The sequence below is a fragment of the Sitodiplosis mosellana genome, unplaced genomic scaffold, assembly GCF_009176505.1.
Source record: "Sitodiplosis mosellana isolate CC-2019 unplaced genomic scaffold, AAFC_SMos_1.0 Smas_scaffold_1, whole genome shotgun sequence".
Classification (NCBI taxonomy): domain Eukaryota; kingdom Metazoa; phylum Arthropoda; class Insecta; order Diptera; family Cecidomyiidae; genus Sitodiplosis; species Sitodiplosis mosellana.
The window spans coordinates 10,583,277-10,606,065 of NW_022595244.1; the positions used below are offsets into that span (position 1 = coordinate 10,583,277).

The 22,789-nt window shown below is 36.3% G+C and overlaps 3 protein-coding genes across 5 annotated transcripts; 2 read left to right on the top strand and 1 right to left on the bottom strand.

Annotated features, from left to right (window-relative positions):
• Positions 1-1,318: 1,318 nt before the first annotated feature.
• Positions 1,319-12,920, top strand: LOC129565944 (solute carrier family 22 member 13-like). Of its 3 annotated transcripts, none has more exons than XM_055441348.1 (10): positions 1,319-6,168; positions 8,052-8,445; positions 10,181-10,448; positions 10,545-10,797; positions 10,886-10,927; positions 11,127-11,301; positions 11,453-11,482; positions 11,575-11,690; positions 11,801-11,945; positions 12,395-12,920. In XM_055441348.1, the coding sequence occupies exons 1-10, from the start codon at positions 6,160-6,162 to the stop codon at positions 12,415-12,417; spliced, it is 1,455 nt and encodes a 484-aa protein (XP_055297323.1). In that variant the 5' UTR covers positions 1,319-6,159; the 3' UTR covers positions 12,418-12,920. The 3 variants fall into 3 exon arrangements, 2 of the variants coding, with proteins under 2 accessions (XP_055297323.1, XP_055297309.1); XM_055441334.1 differs by having other exon boundaries at positions 1,319-2,294; XR_008687680.1 differs by having other exon boundaries at positions 1,321-2,294; positions 11,801-12,178.
• Positions 12,889-21,650, top strand: LOC129565968 (uncharacterized). Its single transcript, XM_055441416.1, has 5 exons — positions 12,889-12,973; positions 13,177-13,680; positions 20,100-20,669; positions 20,798-20,929; positions 21,025-21,650. Exons 2-5 carry the CDS (start codon positions 13,651-13,653, stop codon positions 21,406-21,408), a joined length of 1,116 nt encoding a protein of 371 aa, XP_055297391.1. The 5' UTR covers positions 12,889-12,973; positions 13,177-13,650; the 3' UTR covers positions 21,409-21,650.
• LOC129565988 (histone deacetylase complex subunit SAP18) lies at positions 21,519-22,629 on the bottom strand. The gene is made up of 2 exons (XM_055441468.1): positions 22,286-22,629; positions 21,519-22,192 (listed from the first exon to the last, which is right to left on the bottom strand). Exons 1-2 carry the CDS (start codon positions 22,352-22,354, stop codon positions 21,812-21,814), a joined length of 450 nt encoding a protein of 149 aa, XP_055297443.1. The 5' UTR covers positions 22,355-22,629; the 3' UTR covers positions 21,519-21,811.
• Positions 22,630-22,789: the final 160 nt, after the last annotated feature.

The window sequence follows — 22,789 nt, forward strand, 5'->3', positions numbered from 1 at the left end:
CATACCACCTCTGACTGTATTCTCTTTGCAAAAGACGAACCAATTGCGGAATTTATGCCGCATTGGTTCTCTGACCAGCATGTTCTCAGCTTGTTATGAACACATATTGGCATAAATGTATACAAGCTTCGTAATAAATAAATAAATAAATAACATTTAAAACTGTCTGGTTGGTTCCAAAGTGACTTTTATTTCGCGCATTTTAGGAGGAATCACTAAAATTAGTCCGTTGTACGTGTGACGAATATTCCCTCCGAAAATAGAACAAAGTGAAATTTTATGATTTCAACGAAAAGAATTTTTCACGTAAATAATTAATCACTTTCACTATCATCACGTTTGCCGAGAAGAAAATAACAGCTGCTCGCTTGTTATGATGCTACAGTAATCAACGAAACTTGACAACCTTTGAACCGTTCGGTATTATTGCCGTGAATATTCATTGAAATCAGCAAAATATTACCCCAAAAAAAATGTGGCGCGATCACAACTGTTATTGATGTGCTGAAAAGTGTTTGAATCGACATCAATCATAACAAACACATCCGAACCTCACAATATTTGCGCGAACAATGAAACTTGAAAACAAACACATTTTGTTTAAATGATTTAATCGATTTCAAACGAGAAACAACGATGTCTATCTGAAATAAGAATCAAAGGCAGATTTTTTAAGAAAAACCCGGCGTTGACCTCAATTGAGAAAATTTAAAGGAAGTAGCACGTACCTCATGTCATATAAACCAAACGGTATAATATTTTTGGTATAATTTGCATATTTCGAAAACAGATTTTTTTTTCCGTTGATAAAATTACGCCCCGCCCCATGTGTTTAACACGAAAATTTACTTGTGTGTCCTTCTTCACCCGTATATAAATCGGTCAATAATTGCTTGATTTGAAAACGTATGCAACTACGTAACGTTGACATCATTTCAATACCAATTTAACGCTCAACACAAAGGTATGCGCCTAATAACTACTTATGAAATAATAATAGAAAACTCGCGCATTTGATACGGTCCATTAATTTGCATCGAACAAATTACACTATTCGCATACTGAGGTAAGAAAAGCGTCATAACGATCGTTCGCTTCTTCTCACTCATCGACGCCATACCTTGCGATTGCAATGTTTATACAGTCAGTATAAGCTTGATAGTAGATCCTTATACAGGATTGCTCATTGTGTGTGTATGAAATAGATGTTTGCTTTCGATCATTCGCATCAACAAAGCGATCGTCGTTGTTTGTCGGAACGACTCGGCACTGTGTGTGAGTATGGTTGATAGTCGGTGCTGTTCTCTTCGCCCGGTTCACAGTTCGTCGTCATCGTCATTTCTGATGACGCTGTCGCCGCCACCGACGTTTCTCTTGTATTTGCTTTGTATTCACATGCAAATCGAAGTTCTGCGAGAGCGTAAAAAAATAACGTCGTGAGTCACAAGTGCTTCTGTTACAGCAAAATACACATGGGGATCGAAGCAAGCTCGAATAAATACACTTTTCCCGTTAAAACAATTTTCAGTTGATCATTGTGCTTCGATGCGGATAGATCGTGGTTTTCTTTTCGTGTAAAACTACGACTCGTTTCAAAGTTTATACCCCTGAATCAATTTTATTAGTGCACCAAAGTTGGAATAACATTTTGAAAAATAAAACGACCTTATTTCAAAAACAATATGCGTGCGTGAAACAATTCGAATGAAATATTTCCGTAATTTGAAATTAAAATTCAATATTCCGTTCATTTTTCTGGTACCAACCGTTTGTACAACCGTTTGTACAACCATTTCGAAATGACTTCAGAGCTGAAAAATAGTGATGGTTTGGTTGCGTCGGGTGCGAATCTACGACAAAATGTACTGTTGGCAGCATCAACGCCCGAACCATTGAAAAGTTCCAAAATTGATATATCGGACGGCGATATCGATTTGGGCAAAGAAACGTCGAAAAAAAGCTTTTGGCGGAATGTGTTCAATTTGCGTGAGAATTTAGTGGAGAGTAAAAATAGTGCGTGTGTCACCAGTGGTTTGTCGAATAAATGTGATGAAAAATCGTTAAACGCGGCTTGTGTGATTGACAGTGCCACGTCTCAATCGAAACGCACAAAAAACCAAATTGACGCCGATAAAAGTGAAATGCGACACAATGATCCACCTAGTTTGGATGATACGGGCGATTGTATATCGGAGCTGATCGGTCACATCGGTTTGTGGCAAGTTGTATGGGTGATATTCCTCATAATGTTTCAAGTGCCGTCCGCATTTCACATCTTTTCGTTTATGTTCCAGGTAAATGTTGTGCGCGTGTACGGCTGCGTTACCAAAACTCCGTATCTAAGTACCTTCTGTTGTTTTTTGTAAACACTTCGTGCAAAGAATGAGAGCCAAGAAATTGGAGCAGGGTCAATATTTAAGATCAAACTTTTTCATTGTTCCTCAATCGGGACGCACTTTGAACCGAAATGTCAGTGTAGAATGATGATCTCATTAAAAAATTCCGTTTTGTTTTTCTTTCATTCAACGTTTTTGTGGCGGCGTTAACGCAAAATGTGCGCAAATATTACAGTTGAAAACTTTGAATCACATCTGTCCTATGAGCCATTTTCATTGATTAGCACTCACCAGCGAAATCAATAAACACGAGCAAAAAAAAAATTAGCTCACGTACTTATTGAGTGATAAATTTACAAGTGATTAAAAACCTATAAAATTGATAACACAATCAGTGTGTCTGTTCATTGAAAAAAAAACAACAACAACCATAAATCAGTAGAGAATAACAAATCCGTTTGGCAAAATTGCACACCATGTACATGGAATGTCCAAAATTCAAAAACCAGATCGATTGTTCAGCGTACGGTTGGTCGTTTTGATTTAATATGTTTTTAATGCGTTCATTTCCCATTGGCACTCACAGCAGCATTCGTTTGGCTTTTGTTTTTGTTGACAAAAAAGATTGTTTTGTTTTGTTGTTGTCGGTTTTTAACCATTCACCTCACGTGCTAAGCAAACGTCATGCTCTGTTGAGATTGGTTTGTGCATACCGGTGGGTTTTTTTCTCGTTCGCATACGAGAAAAACCTTCATAGAACCGCAACAAAAACCAAATTAGCCAAATATTACGTAATTGATAAAACGAATTCTTTTCCATCGGCCAATTGTGTGCACTCTGTATGGGAAATGGAAATTTTCCAGACATTCTACACACGCATGTTAATTACATTTCGACGAACAGTTTGTCGCGAAAGGGTGAAAGATAGAGTGCGTAATGAAATGAGAAATATCATATCGTTTGCGTGAGTAGCACAAGTGAAATACCGAAAAAAAATGACTTCAAATTGGTGGCAGTTCCCATTCATTATCGCGAGGTAAAAATTTCCTAATAACACCGAAAACAAAGCAACACTTTTTCGCCAGCAATTAAAATCCAAAATCCAAGCATTTAAAGTGTTGCATGTGTAAATGTTTACATCATAACTTAGCGTGTGTTGAACTCACCGAATCGAACCTATTTTCGAATACAACGTTTGAAATAATGAAGAACGTGAGATATGCAGCGAAAAAAAATTAAGTATTTCCCTTCATTTCAACATTTTTCTCATTAGAATCATTATTGTTTTTCTGTGCCTCTTGTAAAGAACTGAGCTTTTTTTTGTCTATATTCCTGGGCTAGTTTCAATTTCAAATTAAAAAGATTCAGTGTAATTCATGACATGGGATCGATTTAATGATACGAATTTGTAGCAATTTCAAAACGGCTTCTATCCAATGTATGACCAATGTGTTTATTTTCTGCTCCGTTTTTTCTGTACATTGTGTGGTTTAGCTGCTTCGCATTGCATACAGAAATACCAATTAAAGGTATCGCAAGAATTTTAAATGCGAAAAACCAAATGTCCACACTTCATTTACCGTAATGTTTTTCTACGAACGAATGCAATGCGTATATTTTTAGCGTTCTGTGTTGGTAAGTTTCCATTTGATTGAAAAAGATTTTCCAAATTTCAAAAACATTTTTTTTTTCGTTCAGATTTGAAGGTAATTTGTCAATTCGTGGCGATAGAATTGTCGATGAATTCGTAACGCATACAGTGTATATATGGGCTCTTGAGACCGATTGGATATGCACTTGGGTGTGAAGCACACAAATCATTAATAATAATTTAGTGGTTGACGTTAAGCAGTCAACATCTCTCATCCATGGATCGGCAACGTTTTCTGTTACTTTTCTAATGTATTTAATTCAATTTAACCGAATCACTGTCAAGCATCAATTTGATTCGCTTCCTTTTCCACATGTTCAGCACTATGGTTTTGTCAAGCCAAGCATGTGATTGTGGCTGCTTGGTATCGTACGTTTCGACGATATTCGGATAGAAAATCATGATACATATGCATCAATGCGCGCACTACGGTAACCATCTCTTATTAGACGAATCCAGAATTTAAATTCGTGAAGACCATTTCTGTTAGTCTCTTATTATACCTCTCATAAAAACACAGTGACCCATTTGGTCGCATGAATCAAGCGTATGCAATGGCACCGATGATTTTTGTTTCCCTTATTCAAAACCAGACCATTGTTCTTCCAATGCAATGATTGATGAATAATGAATATACAATTTTGCAACCTCCAGCCATTCGTAAAAAAACGGCCTTGTTTTGATGTCAGGTGTGATGTGTGGGTACAAATTCATTTTTGATTACATTTTTTGCACCTGTGACTGTTTACGGATCTGCCAAAAACACTTCCGAAATAATTGAACAGTTCAAATTGAATGATAGACATAATATAAATGCTAAATTGATAAGCAAAAAATACAACGCAGAGCATTTATGCAGAGAACTAATAATGGGAGCAAACGAGTAAACATTCGCAAATGGACATTTAGATGTGGTGGATGAGTTTCAAATACAATATGAATTACGTTGATTGTGTGCACATCATGTTTGGGGCATGTCAAGAGATTATTCGACAAGGCTAAAGACAAGATAACGCATCGTGCTCACCAATCAACCCAAATAACTAAATGAACTGAAACTTTTGTTTACTCCAATTCGAATGATGAATAACTCAAACCATGTGTGTGCTTTTTTGTCAATGAAACCACATAAAAATCGAGCTGGTCAAATTTGCTCGTCCACTCGAAGCGGTATTATAGTTTGAAATTGAACCTATCATCATCATTGCAAACAACTAATCATTTTCAATTAGGCACGACATCACTTTTCTGATAAATGTACACATAAAATGACGGCAATTTAACAGCGTCATCGAAATACGTTCTTATTGATTTGATGGTTTGTTTACATTTCAAATCATTGCATCGGACGTAATACGTACTGAAACGAGATCGATAACGTCGATCAAATTTCACCAAGAGACGTCATCAAACTTAAAACATTCACTCACTATTGATCGACGAATCAAGCGATGACGGACGGGATTTTTCTCTCTTTTTGAAATGCAAATCAAATCTAACACTAGATTTAGATATTAGACTCGTGGGGAATTTTTGGTTAGCCATCAAATAATTTAATTGGCTCATTTTAAATGGCTTTTTATGCAGTGAAATGATGCTTCAAAATCTTTATAATGATGATAACGTCAAATTAATGTACATAGTATAGTTTACTTGCCGGTTTCTGGTTATTTTTGCGTCGAAAATGCGCCAAAGAACAGTAAAAAAGACTGCTCCGAGTTTTTATAGAATAGCCGATCGTGGTATGTGTGATTTATTTCTATTTTTAATGGTCCAAAACAAGTTATGTTTATCAACTAAGCTTGTCACCTGTCTGCTGTTGGGGACAGCATCGAAACGGTGCACCGGAAAAGATTTTGTTTACATTTCGATGATTATTGTTCCAGCCGTATATTAACTTTATTTGATATTTGTGGTTATACCCTTTATTTGATATTTGTGGTTATTTCCCGTTACCGGAAGAACCAGACGAAAGAAAAAAGAGCAAACAATACGACTGTATAAGAATCCAAATCAATGATTGCGGCAACTAAACATCAGTTGACGCACTCAAGAAGAAAACAACTTCCATCGAAGCTGTAGACAAGAAGTGAAACAAAAACAACTGCAAGACTTTTGTAGCGTGTCGCGATGGAATGTAAATTAGATTCCGAATGAAAGAGAAGTGTTAAGATGAATAACGTATTTTCAGTTTTTATTTCGATTTGATTTTTTTCCTTTATAATAAATCTGCGAGTTTAGATTCGAATCATTCATGTCGTTCGAGACACAAAATACAAGTTTCGCTGTGTGTCTAGTCGAGTTCGTAAACGGAAAAAACTTGTAAAAAAATATTAATTGAGTTGCGCGGCTGCAATCGATCTGATTTATATAATGCGATAAAGACATGAGAAGCTGAAATAATAAAAAAAAAACAATATTAATTACTCAAGATTACACTCGTTGACCGATCACAATGTCAACGAATTTATCGCACACGGCGGTGCCTTAACCATCATCGCCATTTACACTGAGCTATTCAATTTTTTCTTTTTCATATTTAGGCAATAAAATGCAAAATTGAACACATTTTTCATTTGACATAAAATCAAAAGTGTGCCAAACACAATTCGAACATTGATTGCATCCATCCGTCACACGCATTTCAAGCGCAATCATTATTGTCAATATGTCGATTATTTGTCATTATCTCTATTTCATTTTTTTTTCTTACTATGCAACTGAAAGTGTAATTTCAATCACGAATGACAAATCCAATTGAAATAAAATATTTGATTTGGTATTGTAATTAGTTGTATTTAGCGTAAAATTTGAAATGTTACATAGATAGAGAGGAAAAACGTCGAACACACGAGATTTAAAAAGGAAGAATAGAGGGTGGGAGAGAGAGAGATAGCGATATAGAGAGAGAGAGAGAAAGAAAGAATGAAAAGATAACGAGATTCAACTGTGCACAGCTGACAAGTATTGGCGCGTTCCGTTGATATTTTTGTCATTTTTTATGACTATTGCTTTAGAATGGGCTGGCTGCTATCCATTTGTTGCCTAATCACGTGTGTTTGCCTGTGTTGTTTTCTCTCTCATTCTATCTTATTGAAATAAATCGCGTGAATTCATGAGCACGAACGAATTTTCAGCCGAAGAGAGAATTTAACATGCTATGCACGACCCACGCAATAACATATCGGATCACTACGTATCAGTTTGGGCTATTTACATCAAAAACATTTTTTGCAACAGCCGAAGCAGTACGAGCACAACACACATTGATTTGTCGGTGAGCCGTGTATCGAGAGTAAAGGAGCTGGTGGAAGTAGCCAATTGTCGTTTGTGAATAATGAATTATTATTCGTTGTGACGTTGATTAATAGGTGGACAGAAAATAAACTATAATTTTCATCATTATATCATTATTTTGTATAAAATTGATCAATATCGAGACTGCATTTGAGCGAAATGCTCATTAAATACGCTTTGGATTGAACCTCTCTATCGAACGTTCATGGGGAAGCGATAAATCATAGGCTTGTTTGATGCACTTCCTAGAAACATTGCGTTATGGAATGCCAATGCACTATTGAGAATTTTCGGAAATTTCAATAAAATTATTATGCAAGAAAAACGCTTTCCGGAACGCGAATCGAGTCAAAATGATTTATTCGCATTTTGATCGATGTAACCCGCGAATCTCTTACATCATATTTCACGTTGAAATTTTCGCTGAACGTCTTCAATATATGCATCAATCCAGATCATCGTTGCATTTGCACGCAACCGCGCGATTTCATAAGCTCACACTCATTTTATGCAATCCATCGTTAAATTGCATCCACTGGAGATCGAAAACACCAAACGCTGCACGCTTAATACGCGTATGAATAATTCATTAAACATTATGAGTTGCTGGGACGAGAAAAATTAATTTGATGAAAAGTGATTGAAATTGTAATTGACGCGGTTTACAAACCCATCAACACGATTCCAACCACTATTATTACATGATTCTATTTATAAGCGAGATATGAATAAAATTAACTCGATTGTTTGTTTGTTTTTATGAATAGGCGGTGGAACGTGATTTCTGGTGTGCAGTTCCAGCTGAGTTGCAACCGACAATGAACCTATCGGTGTCCGATTGGCAAAGAATATCACAGCCACAAGGTGCCTGTACAATTGCCAAGAATCTAACGGATAGACTTCAAAATGGACTGAAATCGAATCAAGACGATGATTATAAAGTGGAAAAATGCACGGAATTTATTTTTGATTCGGAAATCAGCGACACAACAATCCAGTCCGAATGGAATGTGGTGTGCGAAGATGCCACACTGTTGAACGTGATCGAACTGTGCTTCTTGGCTGGCGCGGCCATTGGAAGCCTAAGTTCGGGAACATTATCCGATGAATACGGCCGACGACACACGCTTATGATCGTCGTTGCATTGCAAGCCATAATCGGTAAGTCACGTTGATACTTTCCGTAGAAGTGCGTTCGAGCGATAAACCGGTGAACTGCTTCTATTGACACTGAAATTGAAACCGGTTTCTTTATTAGCCATAATTTGCGCTAATTACGTAATAACACACGTTTGGCCAATTGCTCACGCATTAAGCATACCGCTCAAGCGGGCGGCCGCATCACGATTTGGACCTTGACTAAATAAGAACAGTTCTGAAAGGAAAAATGTTCGGCCAATGAATGATTTATTGAATCGTTCCACACAGCTTATATTTTGGATGCTGCAAATGTACGATGTTTACATTTCAAAGAATCTTTCATAGAATCAAAAGGTGAATTCACCACTTTCTTCATCATGGCCTTCACGATTCGTGATTATTTGAATGGGCAAGCGGAATAATGAAACGTAATTCTGTTTTCAAATGAAGTGCCTCTGAGAAAATTTTTCAGTAAAAAAGCCCCACAAAAATATTGTCTGATAAAAATTTGTATGAAAATCTTATTCAGACAATATTTTTGTGGGGCTTTTTTACTGAAAATTTTTCTCAGAGGCACTTTATTTAAAAACAGAATTACGTTTCATTATTCCGCTTGCCCATTCATTTAAAGAATATTCTAATAGATTTTCGAGCAGATTGCGCAGAATACGTTACTTCTTTGCCTTTTCAGCATTCATAATGCCCGTGTGCCATATTCTGACCCCAAATTCCAACCACCCACGCGGTATTCAACTCATCTCACACAAATCACAATCCAATACAAAAAGACTGACGAATCGTTCTCCATACATTCCTTCTATATGTATTGAAATGATGATACCTATCTGTGATGTTTACACCTATTTTTTGTAAATTTGGATTTTGTTCTGTGTTGTAGCCATCCACTGAGTTGGCGAGTTAATATTCCTATCTGTGAAATTAATTTTTAATTATTTACCATTTAGCATCAAATGCTCTGGTTTACGTTTCAAATCATAGTCCATGTCAACTCAAGGCACTCTGCAATCAACATGGATCTGCCTTAACCGACGTAAAACTTCTCGTCAATTTATCTACCGGTATAAATTGAGTGACGACTTTTGCTGTTCTATGGTCTCAAATTAAACGTGTAATTATAACGCTTCACATAGCCTTTGTTCCTTTGGAAACGTTTACCAAATGTTATCTTGGACCGTTTGCATCTTGGTTGTATGACTGTTTTCGTTTTCATGTTCCTACTATTGTGATTACCGCATAATTAATGAAAAGAGCTGAAAACCTGGTTAGACGAGGCGAGAACTGAAAGTTATCGAAAGTTATTGCTATTAATTGTTTATTATTTTAAATAGATGTAACAGTCTTGCACTCTTTTCCGGCCAAACCTTAATCAAAACCCACGTTATATTCAGCCAGAGCTTGGCGGCGTTTAATAAATAATAAAATAATAATAAAAATAAAAAAATGTTCTCTGTAATGATATAGATTGTCTTGAAATGGTCATGAACGTATGTTTTAAACCCCAATCCACAATGATTTTAAATGCACTACTTTCTGCTTGAAATACCGTTCATTAGCCACGTTAGTTTTATCACACTTTACACTATTAGAATTAATCGTGAAGTTCAAATATTTTAACGGACAACTGTGAATGTCATATTTTCATAAATTTTACAGTACAACTTCACATTATTATGAAGTTCACAATTAACTCTGACAGTGTAACATATGATTAAACTAAACGGTATTGATTTTTCAGGTACAACACTTGGTATTGTCAAAACATTGATGCCGTATATGATACTTCGATTCGCTCTGGGCTTTGTGTCAATGTCAATCGTAAACATATCGTTTGTGTTGACCGTCGAGATGGTCACTGGAAAATGGTCATCGATCATTGGAACATTAGATCTATTGCCATTGCCGATTGCATACATCATTATAGCCGGCATTGCTTATGTGACACGAAATTGGCGGCATTTGCAATTTATCGTCTCAACACCTTGGTTCGCGCTTCTGCTCTTTTGGTAATTGTTCAAACTGATAAAAAACTGTGTGACAAAAATACTTTCATTGTCGAACGTGATAGAAAATCGTCATTTCAATTGATGAATTTTTCATAGGCACGTTATACCGGAGAGCCCGCGATGGTTATTGGCTAAAGGTCGAGTTGAAGAATTGAAGAAAATCATAGAAACGGCAGCCCGTTGGAATAAAAAAACTCTGCCACCAAACTATGAAAAGCTTCTAATCGTTCCTCCCGAAGAAGAGTCAAGCGGATCATTCTTGGACTTATTCAAAATGGAATATCTTCGAACAACGTTGCTTCTAATGGTTGCATGGTATACACTTGTTCTACAATATATGGCAATCACGGTATATTAACTGCTTTATCTAATCGAATTGGGGATGTCAATTTATTAATTTCTATTTGTTTAATATTCACATGGTATCCTCATTGAAGCTCCATATTGGTGAAATGGGGAGCGATATTTACAAAACAACGGTAAGATTATTACCTTCGTAACATTGGCTCTAATCCGTTTCACAATTCAACATTTGTTGTAGTTTGAATGTCTGAAAAGCCTTTTCAATTTTTACAAAGCCGTTCGTGCAGCATTAAAAGCTTGAAGCTTTTTGAGTAAAGCCTTTCAAAAGCAAAACCTAAAAGCTACATAACGTTGCAATGTTTTTGTTCGTTTCAGATTTGTGCTGGTTTATTCGAGAGCATTGCCATTCTTATTTCGATATTCACAGTGACCAAGTATGGAATTCAAAAGAATATTTTTTATAATATTTTGATTGCTGGCATTTGTTTGATGTATATTGCCATTTTTCCAAACGCTGAATGGACTTTGGTCGTATTTTTGGCTATGCTGGGTTAGTATTTGTGTCTTTTCAGTTAGTGAAAACTTGATTATTTTTTCTCTGAGGTTTGTTGGCTCGAGATGTTGAATTAAGCTTCAATATTTAGGCGCATATTTTTTACAAAGCAAATATCTTATCATTCATAACTGTTTCACCCATTTAGGGAAGAGCACGACTGGGGTTGCCAACGCAGGTAAGGTCAATTATTTATATTTATTCATCAAATGGATGGTCATCTTTTTTTTATCGACTAACTAAATTATCATCTGTCTTTCATCTCACCAGCAATACCAGCATTCACTTCATTCCAATACCCGCCAACACTTCGAACACGTGCAATGGGCATGACCAATTTTTCAGCTGGATTTGCTCTCATTTCCGTTCCATACATTTGGCAATTGGTGAGTGTTTTCAGAGAAAAATCAATTTCCAAATTTGTTGCCTACAGTTTGTTTCTACATTTGATTGAAAAAAAGAATTACCTTCACTTAATTTCTTCATAACTTTCCAGAAATACATTGAAAACTATTTGCCACCGTTACTGTTGGGACTGTGTGGGTTGGTTGGTGCTTTGGTATTGTTCGTTATCGATGATCGAACGGCGATCATTTTGGCAGCTGAACGACGGCCACGAAAACAAAGTCAACCACAACTAGGCAAATAAAGCAATTTCATTATGTGTGCGCTCACTTCAACATCGATTTCTGAAACGTCCATTAACTAAATGTTTCTATGTTCACATCATTCATGCGAACCCATTTGTTACTCGTTCATCAGTGCGCAAACAACATGGAAGTCAAATGGCCACAAAATCTGTCTTCTTCTCTCAGCATCGTCCGTCGGTCCATCGTTAACTGCATGCGAACACACTACATGATGCCATTCTCACGTAAATTTTTAGAACAAAAAAAAATTAAATCCACTCAACTCTCATCGTAGGTTTATGGTCATCGATAGTGTGATTTTGGCGTTCATCATTACGAAAATGTGTCCAAAAAGAAAATAGTTGCTCATGAATTCTGTGCATTTTGTTTTATGTTGTGATGCTCATTCATTGGTAACTGTACCAAAATTTCAATAACACTCTCTTTCTTTCTGCTATCAGGAACGACAACCACTTGGTTATGACAATTCAAGCTAAATTTTACATAATCGCAGTACAAAGTAAGTCGAATTCTATGAGTATTTTTTTCTTGTTAATTTCCGGTAGAATACAAATACAGAACAAAGAAATCAAATGATTCAATGCATTTGCCGTTTAGATGTGTAATAGAAAAGAAAATTTCTTCAAGAAAACGAAAAATGGTTCCTGAAACACTGTAAGAAAAAAGTGCTCGTTTACAAAATGATTAGTATGAATTGTGTTTTAAATTCGATGAAAAGTTTCGTTTAAATGCACTTCCATTTCTGTAAATTGTAACGTGTTTTTTAGGTTTTTAATTGTATTTCATAGCAAATAAGTATATTCAATTATAGCTCAAGCATTTCTCGTACATTTGATGGTATGGTGACATTTATGTTTTTTAGCCAGAAAAAAAGTAATTCTATTTTTACGCATCAAGTGCTTTTTTCTCTGTCTCTACTATTTATATAGATTTTATTGTGATAATAAATTGAAGTTGATAAATATGCGCATTGTCTATGTCAATTGATTTGCTCAAAAACCCTTCATTCGTAGAAAAACGTGAGTAAAAATCAGAAATCGAATGTTGTCACAGGGATAATCATTCATGGTAATTGTCATCCTGCTTTCTAATCAATTTTCATTTATCTCATTTTCACCCATTCATTAAGTCAATTTGCTGAAGCCAGTTTTAATTAATTTCAAGCTGCAATTAAAAACGGTGTACTTCCAATTCATTAAATTTTTGTTTTTCTCAAAATCAGTGGATATTTCGTAAGGAAGAGCTGCCATTTGAGGTGGTTGAGTTTACAGCTGAGCGGCAAAATGAACATATTGGAATTGACTTATTGGAAATCTTCAAGCTTCTTGCCGTATTTAGAATGATCTCGTGGCTAAGAAGCAACAACGTGTGTGTATGTGTGTCGTTCATTCGAAAGGCGGTATTTAAACTGCGTCAAGCTACTGATTTAGAAAATTCAAGCAATGTACGCGAAGCCGTCGTCGAAATGCGTACACACTCGAACCAAGCATAAATTGGTGGGGTTCGCGTTTATAAGGAACTCGAAGAACATGAATCTGATCAGTCGATATCCATCGTGAGCATTGCAAATAACTAGCAACGGAGGAGCTGCGAACAAGAAAGTGATTAAAAAAATTTGATTAAGTGTTGAAGGAATTTGTTGGGTTTTTTTTCTCTCTATCTCCATTTCTTGTCACAAAAGAAAGTGCAAATCGAAATGAAGGAATACTTGGTATACAGCTGTCTGGTAAGTGAAAATTTGCCATTTGAAATTCAAGATCATTTGGAAAATCACAAACAAAATAAATAAACTTTCGAATTCATTGAAAATAAAAAGAGATTTAATCATCACACATTTGACGTCAACCATCCATGACTAACTAGTGAGTTTTATGTTTCGATCGATAGTCGTCGTTGTTCGAATTTATTCAATTACAAAATGATGTAAAGAATCAATGTTGCATCCGTTGAACGGTTCTTCTTCGCACGTTTTTCTTTCTCCGTTTTGGCCGATCGCCATGGATTTCAAAATCCAAAGTGGCCCACGAATTATTTCTCCATCGATCGTTCACTTTTCCTTCGCTGCATAAATTCAAAATGTTTCCGTGCCTGCGCTTGCATACAAATGAGAATTGCAAATTAAATCAAATACACCGAATTGCACAATGAGTGAGGTGTTTGTTTTTTCGTTTCACGGCGAGATTGTTTGGCATTTCTTTGAATTTTGTTTATTTGTCTTGCGGCGCCTCAAATGGAATATCAATTGAGAATTTCGTTAGAATATGCGGAATGGTCATCGTCTCGTTTTTTCAGCCATTTGTTTCGTAATTTCTTTCCATTTCAAATTAACTTCGGTTTTTGTTCAACTTTTTTTTTTGCTATTCGCTGTTTGAATGCAATTGAATTGTGTGTTTTTCATTTGTATGTGATTCAAGTGCTTACATTTATTTTTGAATAGACCTGATGGTTATTGAAATGCTGATGGGCTGTGTGCGATTTGTTAAGCCATTCGTAACAGTTGAAGAAAGTAATTTTGTAGCTACGACTGATTGATCGATTTAATTGCATTGGCACTTGTTAATTTTCTTCTACTCAAATATGTGTTCAATTTTTAACCAGCGACTTATTCACTGGCAGCGACTTATTCAATTCTTTTTCCAAATCAACGACTTTCATTGCACCGTTTTATGAGTACAATGCTTAAAATGTGAGCGACGAATTAAGTGTCTTAGGGTCAAGGTAGTGATTAGTTTTTAATGCAATTTCGTTGTTATTGTCTTCGAATCACCATGAAATGGCTCATAAGTTGCTCTAATTATGGGCTTGTTGTGAATTATGAGGTAATCGCACGTGAAAAGAAATTATGAACAGTTTTTTTTGCACACAATTTTTCCAGCAGTCTTGCTGTGATTATTGCAATAATTGGTCTAAGTACCAATGTCAAAACAATGACAAATGATGAAAGTGTAAAACAGACCGCTGATTTATACGGAATGATTGATCGATCACGCGTTTTTTTTTAAATTTTCCCGACGTTCTTTGGTTCCAATGTGGAATTTTATCTGTTCCAATTGGTGGCGGCGGCGCCTATCTGTTCCAGTTGGTGAGAACAAGCGATTTCCATCGAAAATAAAAGCTACACGGCACACAAACACTGAACAAGAGATGCAGTTTAGCATAAATAGAAACTTAATGCTATTTGCTGTTTGATTGGTGATTTCGAAGCGAAAGTGGCTTGTATACCTACTATTTTCATTAGAAACATTATTGCTATCATTTTTATCTCGCTTGTTTCATTTTTCGTGTGCTTAGTGAGACTGAACTAATTTCATATGTATATAAATGCAGTACATAGCCAAGCTATATGATTACTTGGCTCTGTGCATGGGCACATGAATAGATAATTGCTCATATAGGAAAATACTACTTTTATTTTTCTTCTTCATTTCGTTACCGCGGTGCAAAACGGTATTGTGATCGCGGAATGAGATGTATGTATACACTCATATGTGATCAGTTTTATGAGCATTTTATGCAGTAAATACTTAATTATCCACTGAATCTGCTTATCAGCATGACTGTGTATGGTGCACCTATATATACCACTTGCGGTTTTCTAACGATTTTAGCGCACAATGTTTGCACGCTTATCGATAGATTTTTCTAAACGATAGCCCGAATCGATGTGAGTGTGTTTTTTTCTCTGCCAAATGCGACTTCATTGTGTGCATGGTATGCGACTTTTCCTGAATAACCAGTTTTCAGCGCATAAATTTCGCTAGCAGGCCTCGCGCCAAGCACTCACTGAAGAAGAAGTAAAAAAGAAAGAAATGCAGTTGCTCACAAATTTACCGAAACAATGTGAAGCGACTGAGAAATGACCAAAAGGTAATTGGGATATGGTGGACAAACACATAATAATAATGTACCACACACACACATTCATTTCGTATACTCTTCCGATTCCATCCGAGTGATAACGATAAAAATATATCCAATTCCATATGAAATACACACAATCACTCACCTTTCAATGCACAACGAAAAGAAAACCAAAAATAAAAATAAAAATACAGAAACGATAACGGTTATGAAACAAACATGAACTTGTGCTGAATGTTTTTCCAATTGCATAGTAATAAAATCCAATAAGCCCGGAACATAAAACATGGACTTTTTGATTTCACTGTTCCCGTCAGTTGATTCGTTTTTCCGACATTCAATTATTGCATGCATTTAGTTATCGTTGAGTGAATATTCGATTACGCATGAAGAAAATGAAAAAAAAATGCTACAAACAAAACTGGACTAATTAAATTTCTTGTGTGCGATGGTGCTTTGTGAGTGTGTGTGTGTGTGCGTGGGCAAAAGTGCAATTGCCAAAATCCCAGCGAAACAATCAAATGAACAAACCATTTATGTGGATCATGACTTATCGCTTTTTTTGTGGTTTACTTTATTGAATTCGATATGCCCTGGTTATGTGATGGTTCACATTGAATTGTTTTGTTTTTTTTTCTCTCGCGTTTCACTTGCCGCCCATTAGTTGAATCAAAGAAGCGTAAATTTGGCATGTCTTCCAATAAAAACTCAACACAAATATTGATTTAATGCTCAAGAATAATCACGTAATGCGAATTACACCACACGATTTTCGGTGACATTCCAACAAAAATGCATCATTCGTAGTGGCAGCAAAAAAAAAAACTCACATCAACCAAATAATTAACCCAGTGAACACAATACGCAAATTACCTTCAAGTTGCATAGTCATTAAATGACTGGTTTTGGGTGAAAATTCGCAATTTTCATTGATCATCATTGCTTTACAATGTATCAATTAGTTATTCAATCGTTCTATCTCTCACACGCTTGAAACATGTGTTTTTTTTGGGCATTTTGCCCATTTTGGGAATTACACTCCCCAAAAACAGTAGCGGCTCGTTCGATTATTTTCTTGTGCTCGCACATTATAACCTGATCGCTTTTTCTTCATTTTCCCATAGCACGGTAGCTACTCGTTATTTATAAGTACAGTTTTTTCCCTCAATACTTCTCGATTTCGTTAATAAACCGTGCATTGTTGTGTGGCATACATTTAAAAAAAAAAACAGCAAATTGTTATGTTTGCACTGGATTTTTATGATATAATAAAGTTGTTACATGATTCTTTCGAAGATAACTGATAAAAAGTGCTAAAATAATTGGACCGGTTGAAATCCATTCGATGCGAGTAGTTTTTTTCACTTCTTTCACTTGAATTGTGGTATCGTACACAATAATGATTCTACTTTTTTTTTTGGAATGCAAGACGTTCGTTGAGTTCAAGTGAACCGAACTGGATTTTATATGAATTTTTTTTGGTCATTTCTTCAAATGATTACTTTAACCCGAAATGGGAAATGTGTCATGGAACTTTTGAGTTCAATAGACAAATTGATCCCGATTATTCAATCGGTGGTTCTGTGAAAGTCACTATTATTTCAATCAAATATGCGAACACCAGATTTTCTACTAAATTAGCCAATTCCATTGTACGATTACGAATTCCAAATAGTGCTTTTGACGCGCAACCTGCATGATTGCACATTGTTTTGTGAGCAAAATGAAAATGAGATTTTTGTAGCTGCGTGTTTTTTTTTCATTGTTGTTTCTTCTTCGGCTGCTGCTGCTGATCAAATCGAATGGTGTGATTAAACACTGACATTGCAAATATTGTGCCGTTTGTTATTTGCATTATTTATCATAATTTGTTCAGACAAACAATTAGCGGTAATTGAACTGCAAAAACGTTGGTACTCACTCACACACACGTATGAAACGCACTGATAAAAATTGCTAATATTTAAAAAAAAAAGAAGAAGAGAAAAAACCACTGCTGATGCCATTTTTTTCCGCAGAGAGTTCGTAGTAAAATCACTTTCGTTTCGGAATCCAAGGTACTTACTTTGGTGCAGGTGTTCGCAAAAGCTATTGCGAAAAGAAAGTCCCAGCATTTGTCGCGCACACATCGAGCGACACACACAAAATAGCGAATCAAATTAATTGCCTTTCCAAAGAAGTGTTCGCAAACGCAAATATGTGGAACTGTTATGATTTCGTTAGCAAATTTATCAGAAAATTTTAACTTTCTTGCCACAGCCATTTGTCAATATTTCGCTTAAATTCATAATATCATTGTATCTAATTGGAATTCGTTCCTGAACATTGTACGCGGCCTTATTGTTGCTCGGTAACATAATTGTGACTATATCCACGTCTAACAAGATTTTCGGTAACATTTTTCACATTGTATGATTCTGTCCACTTTTTCTCTCTCGCTCTCTTGTTCGTTTGACTTGTTGAATAATTTAATGCCATACGCCATGACTAAATTCGATATACAATTGCATGATTATCGTCACTGTCTCTACGACAATGAGATCCGGTTTTATTTTTATCGACCCGTTTTGTAACACGGCACAAAATCCAAAACACGAGAAGAGGAAAGAAAACAGCATTCAAAGTAAATGTGTGCTGTATACTGGCCGAATGGTTTCAATGGTGGCCCGCGCTATTGAGATCAACGCAGAGACAAATAAATCCATGCAAAATTATGGACAAACGAATCGAGTCTGAGACACCTGAATAAATTGTCTGTATGAATACATTTTTTTTCGTCGCGTAAAATTTTCATCGTACAGACATGAATATTTCCTGATATTTCAATTTAATTTTTTCAATAATTTCTGTGCTATGCGCTCACGCGGGGAATCGAAATGCTTTTGGCATTTTATGGAAATGACTTATGTTCGCTGTTCGAATCTGTTTTTTTTTTCAACGCGTCGTCTGTCAATTTTCACACAATAATGCGATTTTCGGTTCATGTATAATGCAACCACGCGATCATGCCCAAATACGATCACCGGAATAGCGCGCGCACGATGCCTCTGCAACGCTGTGCACTGAAGGCTCTCCATCCAGCCAGAACTTATTTTCTTTCATTAATATGCACATGTAATTTATTAAAATCGCCATTATGTAAACACGGAATGACGAATGCAACTTGAATCGCGTCGCGCTCCAATTTTGCGCGATCGGTTGAGGTGCGCAAGATCACTCTCGCTCTTCAACCATAAAGTGGAGCAATTTTTTTTTCTGCTTTTGCTTGTGTATCTATTTACAACAAATATTACAAATTATGTAAGCCAATCTCGGTGTGTCTCACATTCGATGCCAATCATACGACATGCTACTGAACTGTCGCTGGCTCTCTTTTCTTCCAACACTTTTAATTTCGTTTTCCGTTTTTTCCTCTCTAACTCTCTCGTTTCGTTGCCACCGTGGTGAACTGTGAATCTGACATAATTTTAATCAATGTAATTCCGATCCGTATCGTTGCAGCATCACTTTTGTTTCCATTGCCGGTGGAAAGGAAAGCCGAAAATCAAAAGAATCATAAGGAAACGCAATTGTTGAAATTGAATAAGTATGGTGACCTGCCCTGCTCTGAACGCATGTTATTTTTTTGCCTTTGAATACATGTGATCATTCCGAAAAGAAGTATTATGCGGGTTTTCATTTTTTCATTCATTGGGTTAAAAGCATTTTAGAGGCAAGCAAGCAATAGGTCAATAATAATTACCTCATTGAAATAGCACTTAATCTCATATTTTATATGCGACTTGAATATTTATTTTTATCTCTCTCGTATTGTATCGCTTTTTATTACATCTTGTCATCTCGTTCGCTTTCCTCTGATTTTTGCTTTCGATTCGTTTCGTCGGAGCATAAATTTAAGCGAACAGAAAAAAAGTGCGTTGAAACATTTATAACAACCGAAACCAAGGTTATGTCGTTGAAGTGCACTTGATACAGAACGCCGCACTTCGGCAAATTAAAGCATTTATATTTAAATAACGACCACATAATTTGCTTGTCTGTTCAATGAGAAAGCACTTATTTTTTTTTCTTCTTCATTTTCTTCATTTGAGAGAAAAAAATCTTAGTAAAGAATCGTGAGTGATTACAGGTGGTGGCTCGAAGACGCAGTTCGTAATTACTAATTAGCATATTCATCATGTTTATTAAGAAGAATGATCTCTTTATATATTTTCTCACATGGCTGTCTTCCACTTGACTTGAGTGCCCGAACCATTTTATTGACGCTTTATTTTCATTTTTCAGATTATTCTTGTCTATTGCTTGACAGGCATCAATTCACAGCTGGGCCCATTTGAACCGAGGTTTTCCATTCCAGGTGCAGTTATTACACCAGTTCGACAGCCAATCCAGTATCGCAATGAACGTTTGGTTGCACCACCACACGGTGGCTTCTTGCGTGCACGTCGTCCAGTCTTAGCGACTCCAGTCCGTCCAAACAACGTTCCATTCGCAAATCAAAACAGTCTCAACGAAGATGCAAAACCGGTGACGGAAGAGAATGAATCTGGCGAAACACCATCTTTCATCGCACAACAACAACCACATCAGCAACCATATATACCACAAGTTCAGACACTCCAACAACAGCCTCTTAAACATCAATTGCCAGCGGTTCTTTATACAACGGATGAAAATGGTGAAGTTTTAGATCATCATCGACCACTTATTGATTTCTCAACAACGCCACGATTCGTGCAACCAGCTCAAGAAATTCTACCAACAACGGTCCGAACGACTGGCAGCGCACAACGATTTGTTGTCAATCAAGATCGTCCAGTTCAAAGTGCACTTCAGGGAACTACTAAACCACCGGTAAGTTGCTTAAATGAAGGTAGAAATTCTCTTTCTTTGTCATTTCTTAGAAATATTTTCGTGTTATTTTTCTCAACATTTTCAACCAAAATTCTACAAATTCTCTAAACTTTTTCATAAACCAATAGCTTCGTGCCCGGCCTGAATACCGCGAACCAAGACCACACTTCGAAGCAAAAGAATTGACACCAATTCGTCGGCCACAACAACAAGTTGAATTCTTGAATGTCAAACCTCGTCCACATCACCATGAACATGATGTAAGTACTAGACACATCGATTATGAGTGTAAATATTACCATGAGAAATTCGTAATCACATAATTATATCAAACATTTTGAAAATCGTTCAATAGGATCGTGAAAAGAAGCCGGTCGCTCAGATTTTGCGTAAATACCGTGAGGAAAACGAAGATGGTACAATCAATTGGGGCTTTGAAAACGATGACGGTTCATTCAAAGAAGAAATTATCGGAAACGACTGCATTACACGTGGGCGATACGGTTATGTTGATCCGGATGGTGTGAAGCGGGAGTATAACTATGAAACGGGTATTCAATGCGATCCAAATAAACGTGACCAAGAAGAACAGGATGAAATCGAAGATGAAGGTGGTCGTCCAAATTTAGCCGATAACGGTGCATACATCGATTATCAAGAAAATCAAATGGTTCTACCAAATGGCCAACGCATCAGTTTGAATGGCAAAGGAAAGACAAGAAGACCGAATCACAACTAAATAAAAAAAAGAACATCGACGCAGTGAAGCTAGAGAAATACAAGTACATATCCGGTTCGAACAAGTGGACGCTTCACAATATCGTATCTTTAAGTAAAAGACTTTAGTTATTCTTTCTATAAATTTTGTTTTTATTTTTTAGATTAAGATTTTACAAAATGATTGCTAAAAACGAAATACTTTTTTATATTGCGAATGTAATGATTGTGAGAAACAAACCGAATAAATGATGAGTCTTTCTATTTCGCTGTGAGTCATTTGTGATGCGTTTAAAAAAAACAACTCAAATTAGTTCATGCAAGAAGAAGAAGACAACTGAATTGAGGTCAAGGGGGGAAAATGCAGCAGAAAACCTATAAAAGTAGTCATATACGAAATCTTGACAAAGAAAATGCTCGTTCGTTTAGTATGGTCGACGCCGTTGTTGTGGCACACGATTTGGCGGCGTAATATTTATATCCATATAATCACCGATTGTGAATTTCGCTTGTGCCAATGACAGTCCATCGTCAGCGTTACGTTGTCCTGAACAGGTAACACCGATTTCACGCATTCGATAGCCCTGATTGTAGGGATCGGGTGAAACTAAAGCGAAATCGAAATAGGTACCCTTTCGACGGGTTTCTGGATTGACATCGCGTACAAGGGCAGTTAATTCACGCAATGTAGCATCTTGCCATGTGTAAATTTGTAATTCATTTGACGGCACATTCCCATGTTGAAACTCCTGAGGCGAATGATGACGACCGGTCGAACAGAATACACGCAACAACAATGGACACGTCTTGATGAGGGTAGGTGATAGGAAATAGCAATGTAATTAATCAATTGAACCTTAATTTTTCATTGTTCATTGAACAAATTGTCAAATGTTTACCTTTTCTCGATCGATTTGTTTGGTGGGTGGTTGCTTCTCTTCAACAATCATCGACTCAATTCCTGCCATTATGAATATTACTTTGGATTTCCTCTTCAAATATCGTCTCAAACTCGAACTGCTTTCAATCGCACATCAATTTCATTCAATATTTTGTGGATTAATTAGTAAAACGTGATTTAAAATTAGAAAAAGTACACGTAAAATGACTATCAAATGACCATTCACACCAAGCTCCGGCTGTCAAACGTCAACCAGACAACAAATTGATGCAGTAATGAGCATGTGTTGGTTTATAGGAAACGTGTTGCCATATGCGCTCGTCCATGATCCAAACGTAGAATGTTGTTAAAACGGACGGATTTTGATGAATAAAGACTTTTTTTGGAAAACAAATTTTTTTTAGCATCCTAAAAATGATTTTCAAGCTGAAAATCAAAAAAAAATCATAGCCAATGTTCCAGAGTTTTTATTGTAAATTTCACGTTTATTTCACTGCTCGAT